A 22,783-nucleotide genomic window follows, 5' to 3' on the forward strand; every position below is an offset into this window, starting at 1 on the left:
GCTAGGCACTGTCACTAACATTTAAAAGTCTAATAGCAGAAGAAACAAAGGAATTTGCATATGTTTATTTTCCTGCTGGGAGAGAGATAGCGCCTCCCAGAGGGCATCAAGAGAAACCTCTCCTTAAGAACTTGGTCTGAGTGATCAATTTGTGAATGCAATAAAAGATAATGGACATTTTGAAGATGACCTGATAGTCCTTTAATATTCTTCACATAAGCCTCTTGGATGACTTTGTTGTGAGGTGTCTGCTGTTAACCAAACAGCAGATTTTTATTTATATTTTCAAGTACTTTACAAAAAAAAAAAAAAAAAAAATCACACATACAACAATGACAAAGTTAATAACCTTGATTACAATGCAAATGACCTAAAGTTAACACTTGATTATGATTATCACTTTACCAAATCAGCATTGTAATTCACAGTCAGGTGATTGAGTCCACGTTTGGGAACTGTTACCGTGGTCCAAGATTGCGAGGCAAAAATAGCTTTGGAATTGCTGTTCACCTGAAAACACTGATACACCTGTAAAATCATGCACACTTTTAAAGGCTAATGTTGGGGGACATGGCACGTTTTCACATTACCCTGGGCAGTGGCAGTTCTGCGCTGAAATACTCTCCGGGCATAACAAAATTTTGCACAACCTGCCATTTTTTTTATAATTACTTTATTAATATTTTACTAGTGCCCCTTCAACTGATAATTATATCAAAACACTGCAAGAAATAGCTCAAAACATCCATGAGTTGCCCATTTGAAATAATGCAAATTTGAATTAAGGTGTGTATTCGTCTCAACATTTAGCTAAAGATTTAGCTTGATGTTTGTAAATATTAGGCTAAATGTGTAAATACTTAGCATTAACTAATCTGCTGAAGTTTTAGGTTTGACAGAAAGAAAAAGAAATTCTAAGATAGGCCTCATTTTAAACATTAATATTATTATTATTATTATGTTATCAGTTTACTTGACAACAAATAGCGTTGCCAGCTGCTGGAAAATTTTTGTAAAAACACATACTCTTGCAGGCACACAAAAAAAGGTCAGATTCAGTAACTTCAGCTGTGAACACAGCATAAGTTCTAAGCCGTCTTTACAAATAAGAAGGCTCTCCTTTCTGCAAAGTCCCCACCCCCCCCCAACAAGTGGGCAGTTTGTCATCTCCGGTGACATTCAAACCAGTTCTTACACCTTGTCTGTCTGATTTCAAAGGCTGCCTGCCTCATTGCTGCTGCTGGATGATCCGTGGACTGCACGGGAAGAGAGCGCCTGTCACCGGGTCCCTGCTGCACACGGGGAGGAGTCAGCTGCGCCCAGCTCGGGATGCAGCCGAATCCTCTCCGTGTGCAGCAGGACATTTCACACAATTCAGAAAAACGTGCAGGAATTATAAGCCTGTATTTATAATATTATGAATGAGTAGTGCATTATTTGGAAGAAAGTCGAGGTGTAACTGACATTAGCCCACAAAGCACCCCCGCCTTTTCTCTTCCATTGCAAAGAGGTGAACTGTCCACGGCATGCCCCTTCCCTTTTCTTTCACCTTGTCACTGCGTCTGTGAACTCTGACAGCAAGCAGGGCACCTACAGCTGCCTGCAGGGAGCGTCAATGTACCAATTCCCCACCCAGTGACAAGAAAATTTTGCATTGGAGATTTTTTTTTTTTTTTGTCCAGCGCTTGTGCCCATGGTGCTGCCCGGGGTGGTGGCCTGTACTAAAAACCGCCACTGACTATAGGCTACAGTCCGTATTGTCAACACGGCCAAATCATACACAAAATGGCTATCTCTTACAGGTTTTACAGGCTGTACCTCCTCCAAAATACTTCAGTTGATATGTGCAGTAGTGACAAGCCCACAGACTTGCACCATGTTAGATTAAAATCTACAAATAATCTAGAAATTGCTTTATCTTTGAATTATTATTATTATTATTATTATTATTATTATATAGACGAGCCTAAGGCCCATGGTGCTTTTTTTTTCCAGATACTACTTCCAGTTAGTAGATAAGGTGCCATTGAAGTCATTAATAAAACTTACCTTGCATATCCTGAAAAATCAAGTCTGATAAGGTTTAATTTATGCTGAAAATAAAAGGTGTTGTTGTTTTAGTGTTAAGACTGGTGATGTACATGTATTTTCTTTCCTCAGGCTTACAGATACTTAAGAGAAGAAGTAAAAATGTTTCAGGGCAAACCAATCATGGTGAGTTCAACAGTTCATTATTGCCTTTATTCAATTAAAATAAACTTCATATGTGCTTGGGTCATTGCTTATGATTTGTGCAAAGGCAATGAGAGAGCCAAGTAATTTTGCAAGTTTGATTATTTGAAGATGTCACGTAGCATTTTGTGATAAGTGTATAGGATAACATGGTGGTTCCTGTTCTCAGTCCTATCTTGTGTTTTCTATTCTTATGATCACATCTGATGGAGATCATACGTGTGATTTGGGGAAGAAGAAATGGAAAATGTACAGGACAGCTGTGTTAAGGAAACAGGGTGTGAGAGTTTATTATAGATATGATAATCAACTATTTTCAGATTATGTGGACAAGATCACTCAAAAATGGATGTGTGTATTTCCTTCAAACCTAAGGCCCTGTCACACCTTGACGATTTAGCCAGCGTATACCAATCATATAAAAAACAAAAAAAAAACCACACTGGCGTAAGGTTTATAAGTTAAGAGCACGTTGAAACATGCTGAAGCTTGCTGATGTACGTCCTAATACACTGAGCTCCTCAAAAAATCTTGGGCATGCTGAAAATTTTCAACGCATGTCACTCATACGTCCCGCACATACTGGACGTAAGTTTTGTGATCATTGGCACACATCTCTTGTAATTTACTCATAAGTCTAAATATGTCCATTAATGCTGTCTACCGATTGGCTGAAAGCTGTGGTCCTCATGCAGATCAACTGTTTCATTCACACACAGAGTAAATCTGACCTGTTCATTTCAGTCCAATCACACATGGACATGAATCCACAAAGCTCCTGATTTTTGAAAATGACATCTGAAAATACTTTAATTCGTGGTTGGAAACGTAGCGTTTTAAACTAAGTCCCCTCTGTGGTTTTTCTGCTCCAGGTGCGTTTCTCATGCCGATCTCATGCACTCTGATCACACAGAAGCGCTGTGATGACTTAACCTTTAAAAGCATTGTCGCTGTCTATGTGATCATCAGACACCTGATTAATCGATCAGGGTGATCACACCTGATTAATGCGCTGTAACTCTTCAAAGCGTTGTAGATTAAGTGGCAAGGGGGATATGGTATGGGCAGGCATATGTTATGGATAACGAACACAGGTGCATTTTAATAATGGCATTATGAATGCACAGAGAAACAGTGACGTAATCGTGAGGCTCATTGTTGTGGCATTTATCCACAGTCATAACCTCATGTTGCAGTGTAATGCGCAGCTCCATGTTGCAAGGATCTGTACACAATTCCTGAAAGCTGAAAACCTCAGTTCTTGTTTGGCCAACATGCTCACCGGACATGTCACCCATTGAGCATGTTCCGGATGCTCTGGATCAGCGTATACAACAGTGTGTTCCAGTTCCTGCAACTTCGCCCAGCCATTGAAGAGGTGTGGACCAACATTTGACAGGCCACAATCAACAACCTGATCAACTCCATTTGAAGGACATGTGTTGCAGTGTGTGAGGCAAATGGTGGTCACACCAGATACTGACTGGTTTTCAAAACAAAAGTGCTGCCTTTTATATTTTTGTTCAGTGTACATAGAGGTGACATATTAAAGGAAAAACTTGAATAAGAGTGGAGAAATGCAATTAAAGATGCTTCCACGCATGGGGTCAGAAACTGTTATTGGTAGCCATGATTGTGGGATTGAGATCTAAGGGGAAAACTGGATGCTCTATCTATAAACGACCCTGCATTGTAAATGATACTTGACAGAGGAGGCATAACTACTTCACTTATAACATTATCTTCTTTCTAGGCCCGCATTAAAGCCATTAACACCTTTTTTGGTAAGAGTGGGTACTGCAGTGCAAGCAGTGGTGTGTACAGTCAGCATGCCCAGCCTGTGTATGGCTCCTCCCACTACATTCAGCAGGTCTACAGTCCTCAGCTTCAGTATCCTTCATACCCACTGGTCAGCCCATCCTGGAACCCTTCAGTCCTGCCTTACTGCGAAACCCCACTGGTGAGAACTACAGGCACATTCAGAAACAAAAGTGACTATTTTCTGGAGTTGTACCTTTCAAAAAAAATTCCTCCCGAAGAGGAGAAAAGCAATATACAAGTCACACCTTTTTGTGTTATGAGCTCTTCAATTTGGGATTTTTGTGCGTATTCTGTGTCCCTGAAAGGGCAGTTTACAACATACTGATATTTGAGAGGTGAAATGAAGTTTCTAGTATTTACAGAAAGTGTGCAATAATTATTTAAACAAAATGGGACAGGTGCATAAATTTGGCACCTTTGTCATTTTACTGATTTGAATACATTTAGCACTAATTATTGGAACAAAAAATTGGTTTGATAAGCTCATTGACCCTTGACCTCCATACACAGGTGAAGCCAATCATGAGAAAGGGTATTTAAGGTGGCCATTTGCAAATGTTTCCCCTCTTTGCATCTCTTCTGAGTGGCAACATGGGAGCCTCTAAACAACTCAGATGACATGAAACATCATGGTTTAGGGGAAGGATACAAAAAGCTAGCTGAGATTTCAGCTGTCAGTTTCCACTGTGAGGAACAAAGTGAAGAAATGGAAGACCGCAGGCACAGTACTAGTTAAGGCCCGATGTGGCAGACAAAGAAAAATCTCAAATAAGCTGAAGTGAAGGATAGTGAGAACAGTCATAGTCAACCCACAGACCTGCTCCAAAGACCTACAACATAATCTTGCTGCAGATAGTGTCTCTGTGCATCATTCAACTATACAGCGCACTTCGCACAAAGAGATGCTATATGATGCTGTAATGCAGAGGAAGCTAAATTAGTATTATCAACATCCATGAGCCATGACCTGTCAAATCTTCCGGTTAACGGTCACACTTTCCCATTTTTGTAAACAAAGCAGAGAATCCGCATTACCAGAGTGTTGCAGTCATTTATATCTTGCCCTTACATAAGCAGCTTTAAGCAGTGTTGAAGCAGCATGCTCGGTCCACATTGTTCCATGGATGGCACACATGGGATGCAAGAGTGAAAACGGCAGATTAACTGGATTGTGACCCCTGATTACTGCTGAGGGGACTAAATCATTTTTTTTTTTTATCTGCTATATAAATCGAGCCAAGTTTTTGAACGTGTGTGTGTGTGTGTATATATATATATATATATATATATATATATATATATATATATATATATATATATATATATATATATATATATATATATATATATATATATATACACACACACACAGTGGTCCCTCTCTATAACGCGGTTCACCTTTCGCGGCCTCGCTGTTTCGCTGATTTTTTTTTAATTAATTAATTTATTTTTTTAAGTCCAATTTTGCATGCTTTTATTTACAGTGCATTGTGTTCCGCGGCCTCATCAAGCAGCTGGTCTCAACACCGCGAAGGGAGAGCATGCGCATTGTGTTCTGCGTGTCTGTTTATAAGAATCTTCTCGCCCAGAAGAAAAAAGAGCGCCAACAACTACCCATAACTGTGTTCTACACTCGGAAAAAGACACCTCCAGCGAGGTGTGAGTCAGTGGAAAAAGACGTGACAGCGCAGCGGTGCCAGGATGAAGAGGTGCTATCAGAAGAACTATGAAATACTGGTCAGTCACTATTAATAATTTCTTATGTGTCTAACCTCGTACGTTGATCGTTAAAATTAAATTCTTTAGTTCTAAAAGCCATCATAATTATTTACAGGAAAATGTTCTATTTTTATTTCTCAAACAAATGTTTGGGCCTGAAAACAGGTTGGTCTTATTTTTCTACTCAGGTTTGAACTTTGAGAGTGTTTACACATGAGAGAAAAGTGAGAAAATGTTCATGCCTGATTGAGAAAAGTGTATAAAGTGTGTAGTGGGGGGTTTTACAGCTTTAAAACGTGTATAATAATTGTAAAAAATAACGCTGGCCATTTCGCGGATTTCGCATATCGCGGGCTATTTTTAGAACGTAACTCCCGCGATAAATGAGGGACCACTCTGTGTGTGTGTGTGTGTGTGTGTGTGTGTGTGTGTGTGTGTGTGTGTGTGTGTGTGTGTGTGTGTGTGTCGTACCTTTTTATTTTTTTTCAAAAACTATATGGATTTGATTCATATGTTTTCACGTCAGACAAGCTTGAACCCTCGTGCGCATGCATGAGTTTTTCCACGCCTGTCCGTGACATCATTCGCCTGTGAGCACGCCTTGTGGAAGGAGTGGTCCCGCCCCCTCGTCGGATTTTCATTCTCAGCAAACAGCTGCCGCTTTGTTCCATGAAATTGTTTTCAGGAGCTCTGCCACACAACCAGCTGGAAACCATTTCGAAGATTCGGTTGTTTTTCCGTGAAAATTTTACGGGCTTCAGAGATTAAGAACTGTTACTACAGCTTTAAGGATGGCCCACAATGGCGCATGGCTCTCCGCGCTCCGAGCTGCGACGACGAGGCAGAAAACGCCAGATCATTTGTAAGCTGATGGCTCTATGGATACGAGACCGCTGTGTGCACTTTCTCTGGTTATCACAAGAGCTGGACATCAGCCATTTTCCGGCAGATTTCACTTTTAACAAGACATTCTGTCATGGAAAGCCACGCGGAGGCTTCGTGTGTAACGACCGATTTGCTGTTTGAGCGAGACAAAGGAACACCTCCGTTTCGGCGTGTCATGGGACAAGTTAGGACATGCCCAGCTCTCCACAATTTCTCTAATACTTACTGGACTGGTAAGCATTGAAAGCCAAGGTAGGCATGTCCCAACTTGTCCCATGACACGCTGAAACGGAGGTGTTCTTTGTCTCGCTCAAACAGCGAATCGGTCATTACGCACGAAGCCTCCGCACGGCTTTCCATGACAAAATCTCTTGTTAAAAGTGAAATCTGCCAGAAAATGGTTGATGTCCAGCTCTTGTGATAACCAGAGAAAGTGCACACGACGGTCTCGTATCCACAGAGCCATCAGCTTAGAAATGATCTGGCGTTTTCTGCCTTGTCGGAGCGCGGCGCGCCGAGCGTCCTTAAAGCCGTCCTTAAAGCTGTAGTAACAGTCCTTATTCTCTGTGAAGCCCGTAAAATTTTCACCGAAAGCCAGATAAATTTTTCAAATGGTTTCCAGGTGCCAGTCTCTAACAGCTTCTGAAAAAATTCTGATGGAAAAAAAAGTCCAAATCATTCCGCCATTTCCAGACAATGAAAATCCGACGAGGGGGCAGGACCACTCCTTCCACAAGGCGTGCTCACAGGCAAATGACGTCACCGACAGGCGTGGAAAAGCTCACGCATGCGCACGAGGGTTCAAGCTTGACTGACGTAAAAACATATGAATGAAATCCATATAGTTTTTGAAAAAAAATAAAAAGGTACGATACTTTATTGACAGACCTCGTGTATGTATATATATGTATGTGTATATAAATAAAATTACAGTGATGAAAATAAGTATTTGAACACCCTGTGGTTTTGCAAGTTCTCCCACTTAGAAATCACGGAGGGGTCTGAAATTTTCATCTTAGGTGCATGTCCACTGTGAGAAACATAATCTAAAAAAAAAAAAAAGTCCGGAAATCACAATGTATGATTTTTTTTTTTTTTTTTTTTATAATTTATTTGTATGTTACTGCTGCAAATAAGTATTTGAACACCTACCAACCAGCAAGAATTCTGGCTCACACAGACCTGTTAATTTTTCTTTAAGAAGCCCTCTTATTCTGCACTCTTTACCTGTATTAATTGCACCTGTTTGAACTTGTTACCTGTGTAAAAGACACCTGTTCACACACTCAATCACACTCCAACCTGTCCACCATAGCCAAGACCAAAGAGCTGTCTAAGGACACCAGGGACAAAACTGTAGACCTGCACAAGGCTGGGATGGACTACAGGACAACAGGCAAGCAGCTTGGTAGAAGACAACAATTGTTCTGATTATTTATTAGAAAGTGGAAGAAACACAAGATGACTGTCAATCTCCCTCGGTCTGGGATTCCATGCAAGATCTCACTTTGTGGGGTAAGGATGATTCTGAGAAAGCTCAGAACTACACAGGAGGACCTGGTCAATGACCTGAAGAGAGCTGGGACCACAGTCACAAAGATTACATTAGTAACACATGATGCTGTCATGGTTTAAAATCCTGCAGGGCAGCAAGGTCCCCCTGCTCAAGCCAGCACATGTCCAGGCCCCTTTGAAGTTCACCAGTGACCATCTGGATGATCCAGAGGAGGCATGGGAGAAGGTCATGTGGTCAGATGAGACCAAAAAAGAACTTTTTGGAACCAACTCCATTTCCCATGTTTAGAGGATGAGAACAACCCCAAGAAAACCATCCCAACCATGAAGCATGGGTGTGGAAACATCATACTCTGGGGGTGCTCTTCTGCAAAGGGGACAGGACGACTGCACCGTATTGAAGGGAGGATGGATGAGGTCATGTATTGCGAGATTTTGGCAAACAACCTCCTTCCCTCAGTAAGAGCATTGAAAATGGGTCATGGCTGGGTCTTCCAGCATAACAATGACCCCAAACACACAGCCAGGGCAACTAAGGAGGGGCTCCGTAAGAAGCATTTCAAGGTGGCCTGGCCAGTCTCCAGACCTGAACTCAATAGAAAGTCTTTGGAGGGAGCTGAAACTCCAAACCTGAAAGATTTGGAGAAGATCTCTGGAGGAATGGGCCAAAATCCGTGTTACAGTGTGTGAAAACCTGGTGAAAAACTACAGGAAATGTTTGACCTCTGTAATCGCAAACAAAGGCTACTGTACCAGATATTAACATTGATTTTCACAGGTGTTGAAATACTTATTTGCAGCAGTAACATGCAAATAAATTATTTTAAAAAATCATACATTGTGATTTCTAGATTTCTTTTTTTAGATTATGTCTCTCACAGTGGACATGTACCTAAGATGAAAATTTCAGACCCCTCCATGATTTCTAAGTGGGAGAACTTGCAAAATCTCAATCCCATTGTCACATCTTCCGAAGAGGAAGCAGAGACTGGGGACTCAGAGGCGGATTCATCCATTACCCAGGCCGAAGTCACTGAGGTGGTTAGAAAGCTCCTCTGTAGCAAGGCTCCTGGGGTGGATGAAATCTGTCCTGAGTACCTTAAGTCTCTGGATGTTGTGGGACTGGCTTGGCTGACACGCCTCTGCAACATCGCGTGGTGATCGGGGACAGTGCCTCTGGATTGGCAGACCGGGGTGGTGGTCCCTCTGTTTAAGAAGGGGGACCGGCGGGTGTGTTCCAACTATAGGGGGATCACACTCCTCAGCTTCCACGGTAAGGTCTATTCCAGAGTACTGGAGAGGAGACTTTGACCGATGGTCGAACCTCCGATTCAGGACGAGCAGTGTGGTTTTCGTCCTGGTCGCGGCACACTGGACCAGCTCTACACGCTCCATCGGGTGCTTGAGGGTTCATGGGAGTTTGCCCAACCAGTCCACATGTGTTTTGTGGATCCTGGAGAAGGCGTTCGACCGTGTCCCTCGGAGCACCCTGTGGGGAGTGCTCCGGGAGTCCAGGGTCCTTCGCTAAGGGCTATAGGGTCCCTGTATGACCGCAGCAGGAGCTTGGTTCGCATTGTAAGTCAAACCTGTTTCCAGTGCACGTTGGCCTCCGCCAGGGCTGCCCTTTGTCACCGGTTGTTCATTATTTTTATGGACAGAATTTCTAGGCACAGCCAGGGTGTAGAGGGGGTCTGGTTTGGGAACCACAGAATCTCGTCTCTGCTGTTTGCGGACGATGTGGTTCTGTTGGCTTTGTCAAATCAGGACCTTCAGCGTGCACTGGGGCGGTTTGCAGCCGAGTGTGAAGCGTCCGGGATGAAAATCAGCACCTCCAAATCCGAGGCCATGGTTCTCGACTGGGAAAAGGTGCTTTGCCCTCTTCAGGTCGGTGGAGTGTCCTTGCCTCAAGTGGAGGAGTTTAAGTATCTCGGGGTCTTGTTCACGAGTGAGGGACGGATGGAGCGTGAGATCGATAGACGGATCAGTGCAGCATCTGCAGTGATGTGGTTGCTGTATCGGACCGTCGTGGTGAAGAGAGAGCTGAGTAGGAGGGCAAAGCTCTCGATTTACCGATCAATCTACGTTCCGATCCTCACCTATGGTCATGAGATTTGAGTCATGAACGAGATCGCGAGTACAAGCGGCCGAGATGAGTTTCCTCCGCAGGGTGGCTGTGCGCTCCCTTAGAGATAGGGTGAGGAGCTTGGTCACTCGGGAGGAGCTCGGAGTCGAGTGGCTGCTCTTCCACGTCGAAAGGAGTCAGTTGAGGTGGCTCGGGCATCTTTTCCGCATGCCCCCTGGATGCCTCGCTGGAGAGGTGTTCCGGGCACGTCCCATTGGGAGTAGGGCTGTCACAATTATTACAATATTCGTCAATCGCGATTATTTTTCATATTCGCGATTACCGTGAATTATTTATTTTATCCACAAAGCATAAAACGACTCAGAATCTGACGTCATTGTGCTGCAGCCTCATTCTCGTTTTAAGGCGAGACAATAACATGGAGGCTGAAGAGCGATCCTTCCTGCTGTTTGGATAAGACGGCCGATTAAAACAGTGGCTGTCTTCTTCAAAAGCCATCTAAAATGCGGAGCTGTGTGTGTGTGTGTGTGCGCGCGCGCTGTCAACAGACTGCGAGGGAGGGGGTGCGTGAGGGAGATTCCTGAATCCAAGCGCGACACGTTACAGTCTGAGAACCATCAGTGCGCAGCGAGCGCGGAGCAGAGAGAGGATTTTAACCCGAGTGAACATGTTACAAAAAACAAAACCAAAACGTGAAGCTGCTTTTACTTCTCTCTGAACTTTCTCTAAAGGTGTGAAAGGTGAGCCGTTACCATCCTGTTCACACCATGTGCGCGTCGTATGCTGAATTTATGAGATCATGAGATGAAATAAACGGTCAAATAGCTTTAAAAACATATTTTAAAAAATGAGAATATATGAATGAACTGAGCCACACACACACACAAAAAAAACAAAACCCTGACATGGAGAAGCTGTGGTGATGTTCAGATGCACAGATCACAAAATGCAGGTGAGAACTTTGAACTTTAACAGCTGTTACTTTCCAAAGGTATTTTTTGTTCAATATGGGCTTAATGCAGTGTTTAAGCACAAAACGTGACCGATGAGGAGAAACAATTTCAGAAATGCAACAGAAACAACCACAATTCAGAAAAAGTTGAGACTGTATGTAAAATGAAGATAAAAATGTTGCACCATTCCCAGTTTCTCCACTCACAGAAGCCAAACGTTCTTCCAGAGTTGTGTAATTATACTACAATAGTAGGATATAAAGAAGGGAAAAAAGAAAAAAAAATAGACAATATATTCGTCAATCGCAATTATTTGTCTGACAATTAATCGTCTCCAGAAATTCCTAATCCTGACAGCCCTAATTGGGAGGAGGCCCCGGGGAAGACCCAGGACACGCTGGAGGGACTACATCTCTCGGCTGGCTTGGGAATGCCTTGGGGTTCCCCCGGAGGAACTGGGGGAAGTGTGTGTGGATCGGGAGGTATGGGCGGCTTTGCTTGAGCTGCTGCCCCCGCGACCCAACTCCGGATAAAGCGGAAGAAAATGGATGGATGTGTGTGTATGTGTGTATGTATGTATGTATATATGTGTATATAAGGGATGAGCGAGTACACCTGTATCGGTACCTGTTCAACCATTTAAATTATCTGTATTTGTGGTGGGCGTGGCCTAATGCGGACATGGGCGTGGTTTAACCCAAAAATGGCTGGGGCTTAAATCAGTATATTATTTTAAGTCTGAAATTGATATGGATTGATCAGAAGTTGCAATGTTTATTGTTTATTTGAAAACTATTTACAGAACAGCCTCAAAATTGAGATTCAGATCAATGTTTTTGATCACAAAAGTAAGACAATTATTCACAGAACAAGTTTTTTTTACGAACTCAGAACATTCATTCATTCATCTTCTACCACTTAGTCCAATTAAGGGTCACGTGTGGCTGGAGCCTATCCCAGCAGTCATAGAGCACGAGGTGGGGTACACCCAGGACAGGACGCCAGTCTGTCACAGGGCCACAAACGCACAAACAACCACAGACACACCCACACACACACCTACGGACAATTTAAAGTTTCCAATTCGCCTAACCCTCATGTCTTTGGATGTGGGAGGAAACTGGAGCACCCAGAGGAAACCCACGCACACACGGGGAAAACATGCAAACGCCACACAGAAAGGCTACAGGAATTGAACCCACGACCTTCTCGCTGTGAGGCAACAGTGCTAACCACTAAGCCACCCTGCTTATACTCATACTCAACAATTTTATGATCTAATTTAATTTTATGAACTGTTCACAAAGTTAAACAATATTGATTAAGGAATGTGTGTGTGTGCATGACTGTGTGTGTGTGACTGTGAGAGGAAGAGAGAGGTTGTTTGACTGACCAGTTTGTTTTTATGAACTGCAGTGAGAAAGTGTCAGATACTGCATGCAGCCATAATCAATAAAAATATTAATATAGGCTATTTTGTGTGTTCAGCTATATGCGTGTAAGTGGTCTGTCTGTAAGACTGTTTATTTTTTAATGGTCTATGTGAACTTGGTGATTCATGCAAACATCCAGTGATGGCAAACAGGTAATTGTCAGCCTTGTTCACTATGTTCTTCTCAAAAGCACTGCGTTCAGTAGGAGCAGTTTTCCAACTGATTTTATATCACCCAACCAAACGAAGAGCAAACAAACAGTTAAAAACAACAAAAAAAACAAAAACAAACAAAAAAAAAAACGGCCAGAGTGGAGGCAGTGACCGACGCGACATGAGCTGTTTTCAGCTCTATCTTGTCAAATGTATCGCGTATGATACGAAACAAGTTGACCAAGTAACTTTAAATGTCATCCAAGGTGGTATCATACGAGGTGAGCTGAAGAAAACTTGAGTACTGACAGAGCAACGCGAGGAGGGAGAGAGAGATTTTCCTTCAGCACGAGCATAGATACTGAGTTTTACTTGTCAAAATTGCTTTATCCTCAACCCATATATATATATAAATCTGATCATTCATAGCATGAAGTACAGTGTACTGGTTACCATTATATTTGTATAGACACACTGTATATTATACTGGTACACAGAATATTGATTGTTTAAAAACCTAGTAATGATGTATCCTAGTGTGAGTGCATAAGTTAGCCACAGGTTCATTCTTCTGCTTTCCATCTGTTTTGTAGCCCTGTTCTGCAAAATTCTTTCAAAAAGTCAACTTTCCACTGCTCAAAATCTTCAATATTTACATTGCGGTCAGTCCTTTGTAGTGTTAGTAGTTGTGAACTTTGACCCGGCCTACCATGCACCATGCGTACTGAAATTCTGAATTGGCTTATTCGAGATGGATGGGAAAGGTAATTCATTACAAATCTGTTAGTCATACAAAATAATTGTTTTAGGTGATCAAATTAAAATCTGAGAGTAGTACTTGCCCACATGAAAGTACTTGCGTAAATGCACCCAGAACACAGACTGTGAGCCCATCAGCCAAACCACTGATGGCGGTGGAAAAAAAACAGCTACCTAAATCAGCATTCTCCTCTGGTTATGTTAACACTATTGTGGCTATCAAAGACTGACCCCTGTGCTTTGAAAAACAAAAACACATAAAGGTGTAGCATCTCTTGTGTGTTATCTCTTCCCCCCCCCAAATGCAAACCAAAGGAAATGCAGTGTAGACAAGGTGATTGGTTTTCGACATGGTCACTGGAAACCCATTAACCCTTAGAGCCACAAGGGTATTAGCTCAATTTTTACCATACCTTTAAGATATTCTTCTTTTAAGGTACTTTCTTTTTGTACAGTGCCCATCTTATTGCATATCAAAAGCATTGTTTCCACAGAGTGGTCTGGGTTGGTGGCTCTCTATTTTGTGTGTCAAAATACGTAATAGACCTGTACTTGATGGTAGACTGTATCTGTGTGGTGACACGTGATATACTAATTGCAACCTCTAAGGTGGTGGCTGGATATTGGGTAATTAAAGTGCATTGTGAAATTGCCTTTCTTCCAGTAACTTTGTTTGTTTGTTTTACATCTATCTTTCTTTGCCAGGCACCTTTTCCCAGTTGTGCCTTCTTGAATGCTTACAGTGCTGGAACTGTGACCCTTGAACAGGCCTTAAGCAAGAGCCAGTAGGTGCAATTAATTCATGACTATTCTTCCATTTTGTAACATAAACCAAAAAAAAAAGATAAATGTGTATGATGTAACACATTTTGTGGAAAATGTATAAATGATTATGATAATGCATGCTGATGGGAGGCTGCAGGCTTTGGATGTACATGGTATTTGGACACAAAAGCCAAACGTTTTACTCTGACGGTACGTGTTCATTACATTCATGGCATGTAATCAGTACTGTCATCTCTGCAGAGGTGTCAGCTACAGCTTCAGAAGGTAAAAACCCTCCCATGTGTTGCTTCTACCTGTGCACCTAAAACAGGTAATCTCAATAATTAGCTCACCCACCTGCCTGAAGAGCTGAGCTAATTACGATCAACTGGTTTATTGGTAAGATGGAACAAACATGTGGCTGGACTTTTACTTTCTAAAGCTGGATTTGACACCTCTGTGGTCAGTCTAATTCACTTTTTTGTGGTAAGGCAAATCTACAGTTGCCAATTTAACCTTTTTTTTTTTTTTTGCCAGCAACCTTGTGAAGAATTTCCAACATCCCAGCAATGCCCCCCCTTCCTCTGTGGCCCCAGGGTCCCAGTTGGATACCAGTTGTGGTCAGTTTCATCCACAGCTACCAGAGGTCTCATCTTACACCATTTCTGAGCCTATCATTAGTCCCTCCTTCTGCTGTAAAAGTGCCTCTGCACAGACCACGATGATAAATACAAATGTGGGTGTGGCTGGACGAAGCAGGTGAGGCGTCTGTGTTGTATAACTGAGGAAAATTTTCAGGAATTCTTTGTTTGTTTCAGTTTTGTTATCCTATCAAACTCTTTGCTAAAACTAATTTGCTTAGAACATTATGAAAAGAAGGGTTCATATTGGTGTGTTTGGCTTTCATAATTGAATTCAGAGAAATCTTTCTAATGGGCCACAGTGTACCTATATCTCCAAAATGTGTTTTTTTTTTTTTTTTTCTTTTTTGTAGGTCTAGTTATAGAGGTACAAAGAAAAGAGATGATCATACCACGGTCAGCATTGATCTTTTTTCTATTATTTTAGTGTGCCAAGGCACGCACGTGTTATGTGTCTTAAATGGTCAAAACAGTCTATATAATATTCATGTGGGTACATGTAAATTGCAGAAATCAGGCTCACAGGTGAAGAATGAGGTTCCTCCACGGCCAAAATTTGACCTGGCAACCGCTAGTTTCCCTCCACTGCCCAGATGTGTCATTAGTGGACACGGACAAACTTCACCTGAAATGTGCCTTTCTAATTTGGTGCAAGGACTGGAGGTAAGTGTGTGTGTGTGTTTGTTTGTGTTTCTCCTTTTGATACTTCATAATATAGACCACTACGGTGCATCCGGAAAGTATTCATAGTGCTTCACATTTTCCACATTTTGTTGTGTTACAGCTTTATTCCAAAATGGGTGAAATTAATTTTTTTTTTTCTCAAATTCTGCTCACAACACCCCATAATGACGGATGTGGGGAAAAAATTTTTTTTTTTTTTTGCAAAGTTATTTAAAACAAACAAAAAAACACCAGCTAAGAAATCACACGTATATATGTACAGTGGTCCCTCGTTTATCGCGGGAGTTACGTTCTAAAAATAGCCCGCGATAGGCGAAATCCGCAAAGTGGCCAGCGTTATTTTTTACAATTATTATAGACGTTTTAAAGCTGTAAAACCTCTCACTACACACTTTATACACTTTTCTCAATCAGGCATGCACATTTTCTCACTTTTCTCTCGTGTGTAAACACTCTCAAAGTTCAAACCTGAGTAGAAAAATAAGACCAACCTGTTTTCAGGCCCAGGCATTTGTTTGAGAAATAAAAATAGAACGTTTTCCCACAAATAATTATGATGGCTTTTAGAACTAACGAATTTAATTTTAACGATCAACGTACGAGGTTGGACACACAAGAAATTATTAATAGTGACTGACCAGTATTTCACAGTTCCTCTGATCGCGCCTCTTCATTGTGGCGCCGCTGCGCTGTCACGTCTTTTTCCACTGACTCACACCTCGCTGCAGGTGTCTTTTTCCGAGTGTAGAACACAGTTATGGGTAGTTGTTGGCGCTCATTTTTTTCTTCTGGGCTCTCGAGAAGATAGACACACAGAACACAATGCGCGTGCTCTCCCTTCGCGGTGTCGCGACCGGCCTGCTTGATGAGGCCGCGGAACACAATGCACTGTAAAAAAAAAAAAAAAAAAAAAAAAAAGCATGCAAAATTGGACTAAAAAAAATCTAAGAGATAGTGAAAAAATCTAGAGATAGTGAAGCAGATAACAGAATATTTACCTCAACTGTTCACCTTTCAGCAAGACAATGACCCTATGCACACAGCGAAAACTTCAAAGCAGTGGCTTCAAGACAACTCTATGAACATCCTTGAGTGGCCCAGCCAGAGCCCAGACATGAATCTGATTGAACATCTGTGGAGAGATCTTTAGCATGTCTGACATTTTAAATGTTAGAGTTAGCATTAAGCTGTTCGCATCTCTGCATGTTTGTGTGCATTTGTTTTCTGTATAATAATTATTGGCTCAGCGTTTGTAAAAGAGTCAAATTTATTACAAATTGTAATTTTTTTTATATATATTAATTATAATAGCACTGATTTTAGGCCTGTTGCCCGAACATCAATCCCGATGAAAATCTTTGAGAAATTGGTACGGTCTAAAATGCTAAAAAGCACTATGCATGCACTCAATCCATTACAATTTGGTTATAGGCCTAACACAGGAGTGGAGGATGCCACATTTACTGTTTAATTTGCTTTTTAGGTATCTGGAGGGAAGTGGGTGTCATGTCCGGTTTTTATTTGTTGACTTCTCCTCAGCTTTTAACACATTTCAACCTTGTATTTTAACCCAAAGGCTTTTAGAACATTTTAAACTAAGCAATAATCTTGTGATCTGGATTTTAGACGTCATAACAAACAGCACAGAAAGTCAGAGTGAATGGGCTTTTATCAAAGTGTGTTCTTCTACTAGCTCACCACAAGGGTGTGTGATCTCACCTTTATTTATTCTTTATACCAGTATGTGTCAGAGCACTTTTAAAAACAGGTTCATTTTAAAATTTTCGGATGACACATTGATTGTCAATCTGCTGCGGGACAATGAGAGCAGCCACGGCCCTGTAGTTGACCATTTTGTTAAATGGTGTGACGACTCATATCTTCAGCTCAATACATTAAAAACCAGAGATATGGTCATTGATTTTTAGGAAGCATGCCACACAATAATTAATGGTCATCCAGTTGAAATTGTGCAAACTTATAAATTCCTTGGGTCTGTCATTGATAATTTGTTAGTTTGAGGCAAACTGTTAGGCGGTGTGCAGGAAGGGTCATCAGTGCTTGTTCTGCCTCAGAAAGCTGTCCTACTTCCACATCGGCCGAACAATATTAACACTGTTTTATCGTGCTCTTACTGAATCTGTTTTATCTTTTTCTTTGGTGGCCTGGTTTGGCAGTCTGACACTGAAGGACAGGAACAGACTGGGTCAGATTATTAATGGTCCAGTTGGCTGATTGATGAGTTGCAGCTGAGTTTAGAGTCCCTGTACACCAAACAATTACAGCGGACAGCCAGCTGCATCACTAGTGATAACTCCCACCCTCTGGCTAATGAATTTCAGCTCCTACCTTCTGGCCATAGGTTCAATGTCCCAAGGTGTAGGACAAAACGCTACAGGAGTAGTTTTGTTCCAGCGGCAATTGTGCATTTGAACAAATCCTAGTAGGGTTTGCATATATTTATTTATCTATCTATTTATTTATTTATTTATTTGCCTTTTGCACATAATTTTTTGTGGTGGCTGTCTATTATTGGTTTCTCCTGATGCTTGTTTTTAGTGGTTTAGTAAGCTTGTGAGTGCCCGGTTTGTCTGAGTTATACTTTTGTTTTGGATATGTTCTTTGTTAGTGGTTTCGTTGTTATTGTTGTGCCTGACTAACATGGACACCCTTTTCTGCTTGCTGCAAGACAAATCTACTTACGGGTACAAATAGTCACCTGAACATGAGCAACAACAACAATAATAACTAATAATGCTACAGTACAATTTTCAGTCAGCTCGGAGGTGAGCTGAGATGAGCCACTGCTCAGCTCGACTCCAGAGGTCTGAAGTGAGCAGAGGAGGTGAAGTCATTCTTTTTTCTTTTTTTCTTTTTTTTTTTTGAGGTGAACTTCACCTCCGCTGCTGAAGCAAACTGCCTCACTTCCACTCTGATTATGAGCTCTGTCTACGAGCCATCAGCAGCTTTCATATTCGGCGTTCGCATGTTAGGGGTGTAACGATAGACAAAAATCACAGTTTGATATGTCGCTTGGTTTGAGGTCACGGTTTGGTTCATTTTCGGTACAGTATGGGAACAGAATGCAAAACCTAAATTTGCTTGTTTAAACCAACAATTTATTGTAACATTATACAAACAGGAAAATAAAATAATTGCAAAGTGCTGCCTTGTAATAACTTCAATAAAATGTTCTTAGGTAAACATGATTTCCTGAAAGCTGCACTCCTCATGCGGTGTGAATTCACACACAGTGTAAATATAAGGATATAAGGTCTTACCTGTGCGTTTTAGTGAAGAAAAGTCGCTCTGAGGCACTTTGTGCCGTCAAATCAGTTAGCGGGGTGGAGTCTTCTCTCCCCCCCCCCCCCCTTCCCCACCGGTGCTCTGTCTTGGCGCAACAGGTCAAAAAAGTCACAGCGCCTTAATAACGTCTCATTTACCACAAGCTCCATGCGATCCTGGCTGCACACGCAATGAAATCTCAAGAAAAACTTATAAAATTACTCAGTTCTCTGTGTGTAGCAGGGACACTGTGCATGCACGCTAGATGACGTGCGCATCAATATTTACGTGCAACACTTCGGGGGGGGGGGGGGGGGGGGGGGGAGCATTTTTCTGGTGCACATTTAATCTTTCTAACATCTTTCTGTGTAAATATCTCATGTTACAACGTGGAGACCCGCGGCTTATTTATATACAATTTCTTTTTTCTTTTCAAAATTGGTGGGTGTGGCTAATATTCAGGTGTCGCTTTATAGTCCAGAAATTACGGTAAACACACACAACGCGAACTCACCCGTGCATAGCCCTGTACCAAACCGAACGTCCCGTACCGGACTGGTTCACTACAAATACATGTATCGTTACACCCTTAATGTTTTTTATATATATATATATATATATATAATATATAATTATGGAATCACTGGCCTCGGAGGATGTTCATTCAGTTGTTTAATTTTGTAGAAAAAAAGTAGATCACAGACATGACACAAAACTAAAGTCATTTCAAATGGCAACTTTCTGGCTTTAATAAATCAGGAAAAAAAATTGTGGTAGTCAGTAATGTTTACTTTTTTAGACCAAGCAGAGGGGAAAAAAAATATGGAATCACTCAGTTCTGAGGAAAAAAATTATGGAATCATGAAAAACAAAAGAACACTCCAACACATCACTAGTATTTTGTTGCACCACCTCTGGCTTTTATAACAGCTTGCAGTCTCTGAGGCATGGATTTAATGAGTAACAAACAGTACTCTTCATCAATCTGGCTCCAACTTTCTCTCATTGCTGTTGCCAGATCAGCTTTGCAGGTTGGAGCCTTGTCATGGACCATTTTCTTCAACTTCCACCAAAGATTTTCAATTGGATTAAGATCCGGACTATTTGCAGGCCATGACATTGACCCTATGTGTCTTTTTGCAAGGAATGTTTTCAGTTTTTGCTCTATGGCAAGATGCATTATCATCTTGAAAAATGATTTCATCATCCCCAAACATCCTTTCAATTGATGGGATAAGAAAAGTGTCCAAAATATCAACGTAAACTTGTGCATTTATTGATGATGTAATGACAGCCATCTCCCTAGTGCCTTTACCTGACATGCAGCCCCATATCATCAATGACTGTGGAAATTTACATGTTCTCTTCAGGCAGTCATCTTTATAAATCTCATTGGAACGGCACCAAACAAAAGTTCCAGCATCATCACCTTGCCCAATGCAGATTCGGGATTCATCACTGAATATGACTTTCATCCAGTCATCCACAGTCCACGATTGCTTTTCCTTAGCCCATTGTAACCTCGTTTTTTCTGCTTAGGTGTTAATGATGGCTTTCGTTTAGCTTTTCTGTATGTAAATCGCATTTCCTTTAGGCGGTTTCTTACAGTTCGGTCACAGACGTTGACTCCAGTTTCCTCCCATTCGTTCCTCATTTGTTTTGTTGTGCATTTTCGATTTTTGAGACATATTGCTTTAAGTTTTCTGTCTTGACGCTTTGATGTCTTCCTTGGTCTACCAGTATGTTTGCCTTTAACAACCTTTCCATGTTGTTTGTATTTGGTCCAGAGTTTAGACACAGCTGACTGTAAACAACCAACATCTTTTGCAACATTGCGTGATGATTTACCCTCTTTTAAGAGTTTGATAATCCTCTCCTTTGTTTCAATTGACATCTCTCGTGTTGGAGCCATGATTCATGTCAGTCCACTTGGTGCAACAGCTCTCCAAGGTGTGATCACTCCTTTTTAGATGCAGACTAACGAGCAGATCTGTTTTGATGCAGGTGTTAGTTTTGGGGATGAAAATTTACAGGGTGATTCCATAATTTATTCCTCAGAATTGAGTGAGTCCATATTTTTTTTTCTCTCTGCTTGGTCTAAAAAAGTAACCGTTACTGACTGCCACAATTTTTTTTCTTGATTTCTTATAGTGTTTCTTAAAGCCAGAAAGTTGCCATTTGAAATGACTTTAGTTTTGTGTCATGTCTGTGATCTGCTTTTTTTTTTTCTACAAAATTAAACTCATTGAACATCCTCCAAGGCCGGTGATTCCATAATTTTTGCCAGGGGTTGTATATAAATTAATTATTAACCTCACTTGCTCGGTCTGTACGGGAATATCAGACCTTGGTGTTTTTTTTTGTTTGTTTTTTTTTCATGGACCTCGCTGTTGCTCGGTCTGTCTTTACACCTCGGTGTGATATTTCCCCGTACAGACCTCGCTGTTGAATAATAATTGTCTTTTTTTTTATGCTGTACTTTTCTGAACCACAGTGTATTTTTTTTTTTTTTTTTTTTTAAGGCTGGCAGCACAATACAAGTTGCGTGAAAAGACTTGGATGGAAAAATTGACCTGAACCAACAAAAGTTTATTTACCCAACAAAAAAAACTTTTTTTTTTTTTGTTGGGTAAATAAACTTGAAAATGCACCAGAATGCATATGAGATCTCCAGGGGCTTTGGGCCTTTGGTCCTTGCCGAAGATTATCAGATTTTTCCATGCCCCACTTTCATCACTTGTATTTAGTTTGAGAGCAATGCTTTATTAGTTTTGCTCATTCTCTTAAGAGCTGGACTATACTCCTTCAGATAATCATCTTGTTTTATGACAATTGGCATCCAGCTTATCAGTGCATTACTGCAATCTTCTGCTCCAGAGTGTGGATCAGATGGTACATCATTCAGATCAGTACCTAGGAGCAGCTTGTCACACATGTACAGTGCTATCTTGTGGCTTTGGATGATAACACAATCTCTCCTTTAAAAAAACAAACAAACAAAAAAAACATGTAAGTAGCTTTAAAATATGTCAGAGGACCAGCCAAACAACTTGAAAAAAAAAATGCAGCTTGTAGTTTGGAATTATGGTACATTTTAGTTCTGTACATTTGTAACCATTTAAATGCTTCATTATTTCAGCCTGTAATCAAAGATGTTGAAGAAACTCATCACATAGCTGTCTCAGAGGATCCTGTGAGCAAACAAAGTTCTGTGATCTCAGCTACCATATCTATTCCTGTGACAGTGCAGATAGCATCACCACCAGTTGCAAGGTAAATTTTACTCCAAACTAGTTAAATGTCAGGAAAGAGCAGGAACATTTACAGATGGACTGACACATGTTGCCATTTTTGTTGATCCAGTGGTCCTGCACAAGTAATGGTGGAAAATGCTGAACCTTCAACTCCAGAAAAGGCAACCTCTTCGTCTCAGCAGACTGTACCTTCAGTAGTTTCAGAACACGACGCTTCCACCTCAAGTCAGGCTGCTTCTACAGCAGCAGCAAAACCAGCTGTCGGCTCAGAACCAGTAAGATGATTTTTCTGATCTGTAGCACTACATTGACTTGTAAGACTCAATTGTGTATTTTTGTGTTGACTGAAGAAGTCAAAGCAAATAACACACTCGCTGTAAGTGACAGTTGTGTTCACTGAATTGGCTCTTGAGATTCCTCCAGTGATAAATGTGATAAATCACATTATGGGTTATTTCACTATATTATTGCTGTATGCCAGATTCCAGAATGTTGGTTGGAAAATACCTTTCATGCTAGGTTTCATTCCTTTCCCATATGCAGTGAGGGGGAAAGTGTGCTGCTACAATTTCTCATAAGAATTAAATTATCTGCCTTCTTCA

At 41.2% G+C, this 22,783-nt stretch overlaps 1 protein-coding gene across 1 annotated transcript in view; it reads left to right on the top strand.

Annotated features, from left to right (window-relative positions):
• Positions 1-22,783, top strand: part of LOC117507789 (la-related protein 4-like) — a 37,245-nt gene that overhangs the window by 14,015 nt on the left and 447 nt on the right. Inside the window, exons 7-14 of the mRNA XM_034167589.1 lie at positions 2,161-2,214; positions 3,986-4,192; positions 14,258-14,337; positions 14,855-15,076; positions 15,312-15,354; positions 15,469-15,621; positions 22,067-22,200; positions 22,291-22,456. Coding sequence (XP_034023480.1) covers positions 2,161-2,214; positions 3,986-4,192; positions 14,258-14,337; positions 14,855-15,076; positions 15,312-15,354; positions 15,469-15,621; positions 22,067-22,200; positions 22,291-22,456 — 1,059 coding nt within the window. The remainder of the gene's footprint in view (positions 1-2,160; positions 2,215-3,985; positions 4,193-14,257; positions 14,338-14,854; positions 15,077-15,311; positions 15,355-15,468; positions 15,622-22,066; positions 22,201-22,290; positions 22,457-22,783) is intronic.

Source organism: Thalassophryne amazonica, chromosome 3 (genome assembly GCF_902500255.1).
Source record: "Thalassophryne amazonica chromosome 3, fThaAma1.1, whole genome shotgun sequence".
Classification (NCBI taxonomy): domain Eukaryota; kingdom Metazoa; phylum Chordata; class Actinopteri; order Batrachoidiformes; family Batrachoididae; genus Thalassophryne; species Thalassophryne amazonica.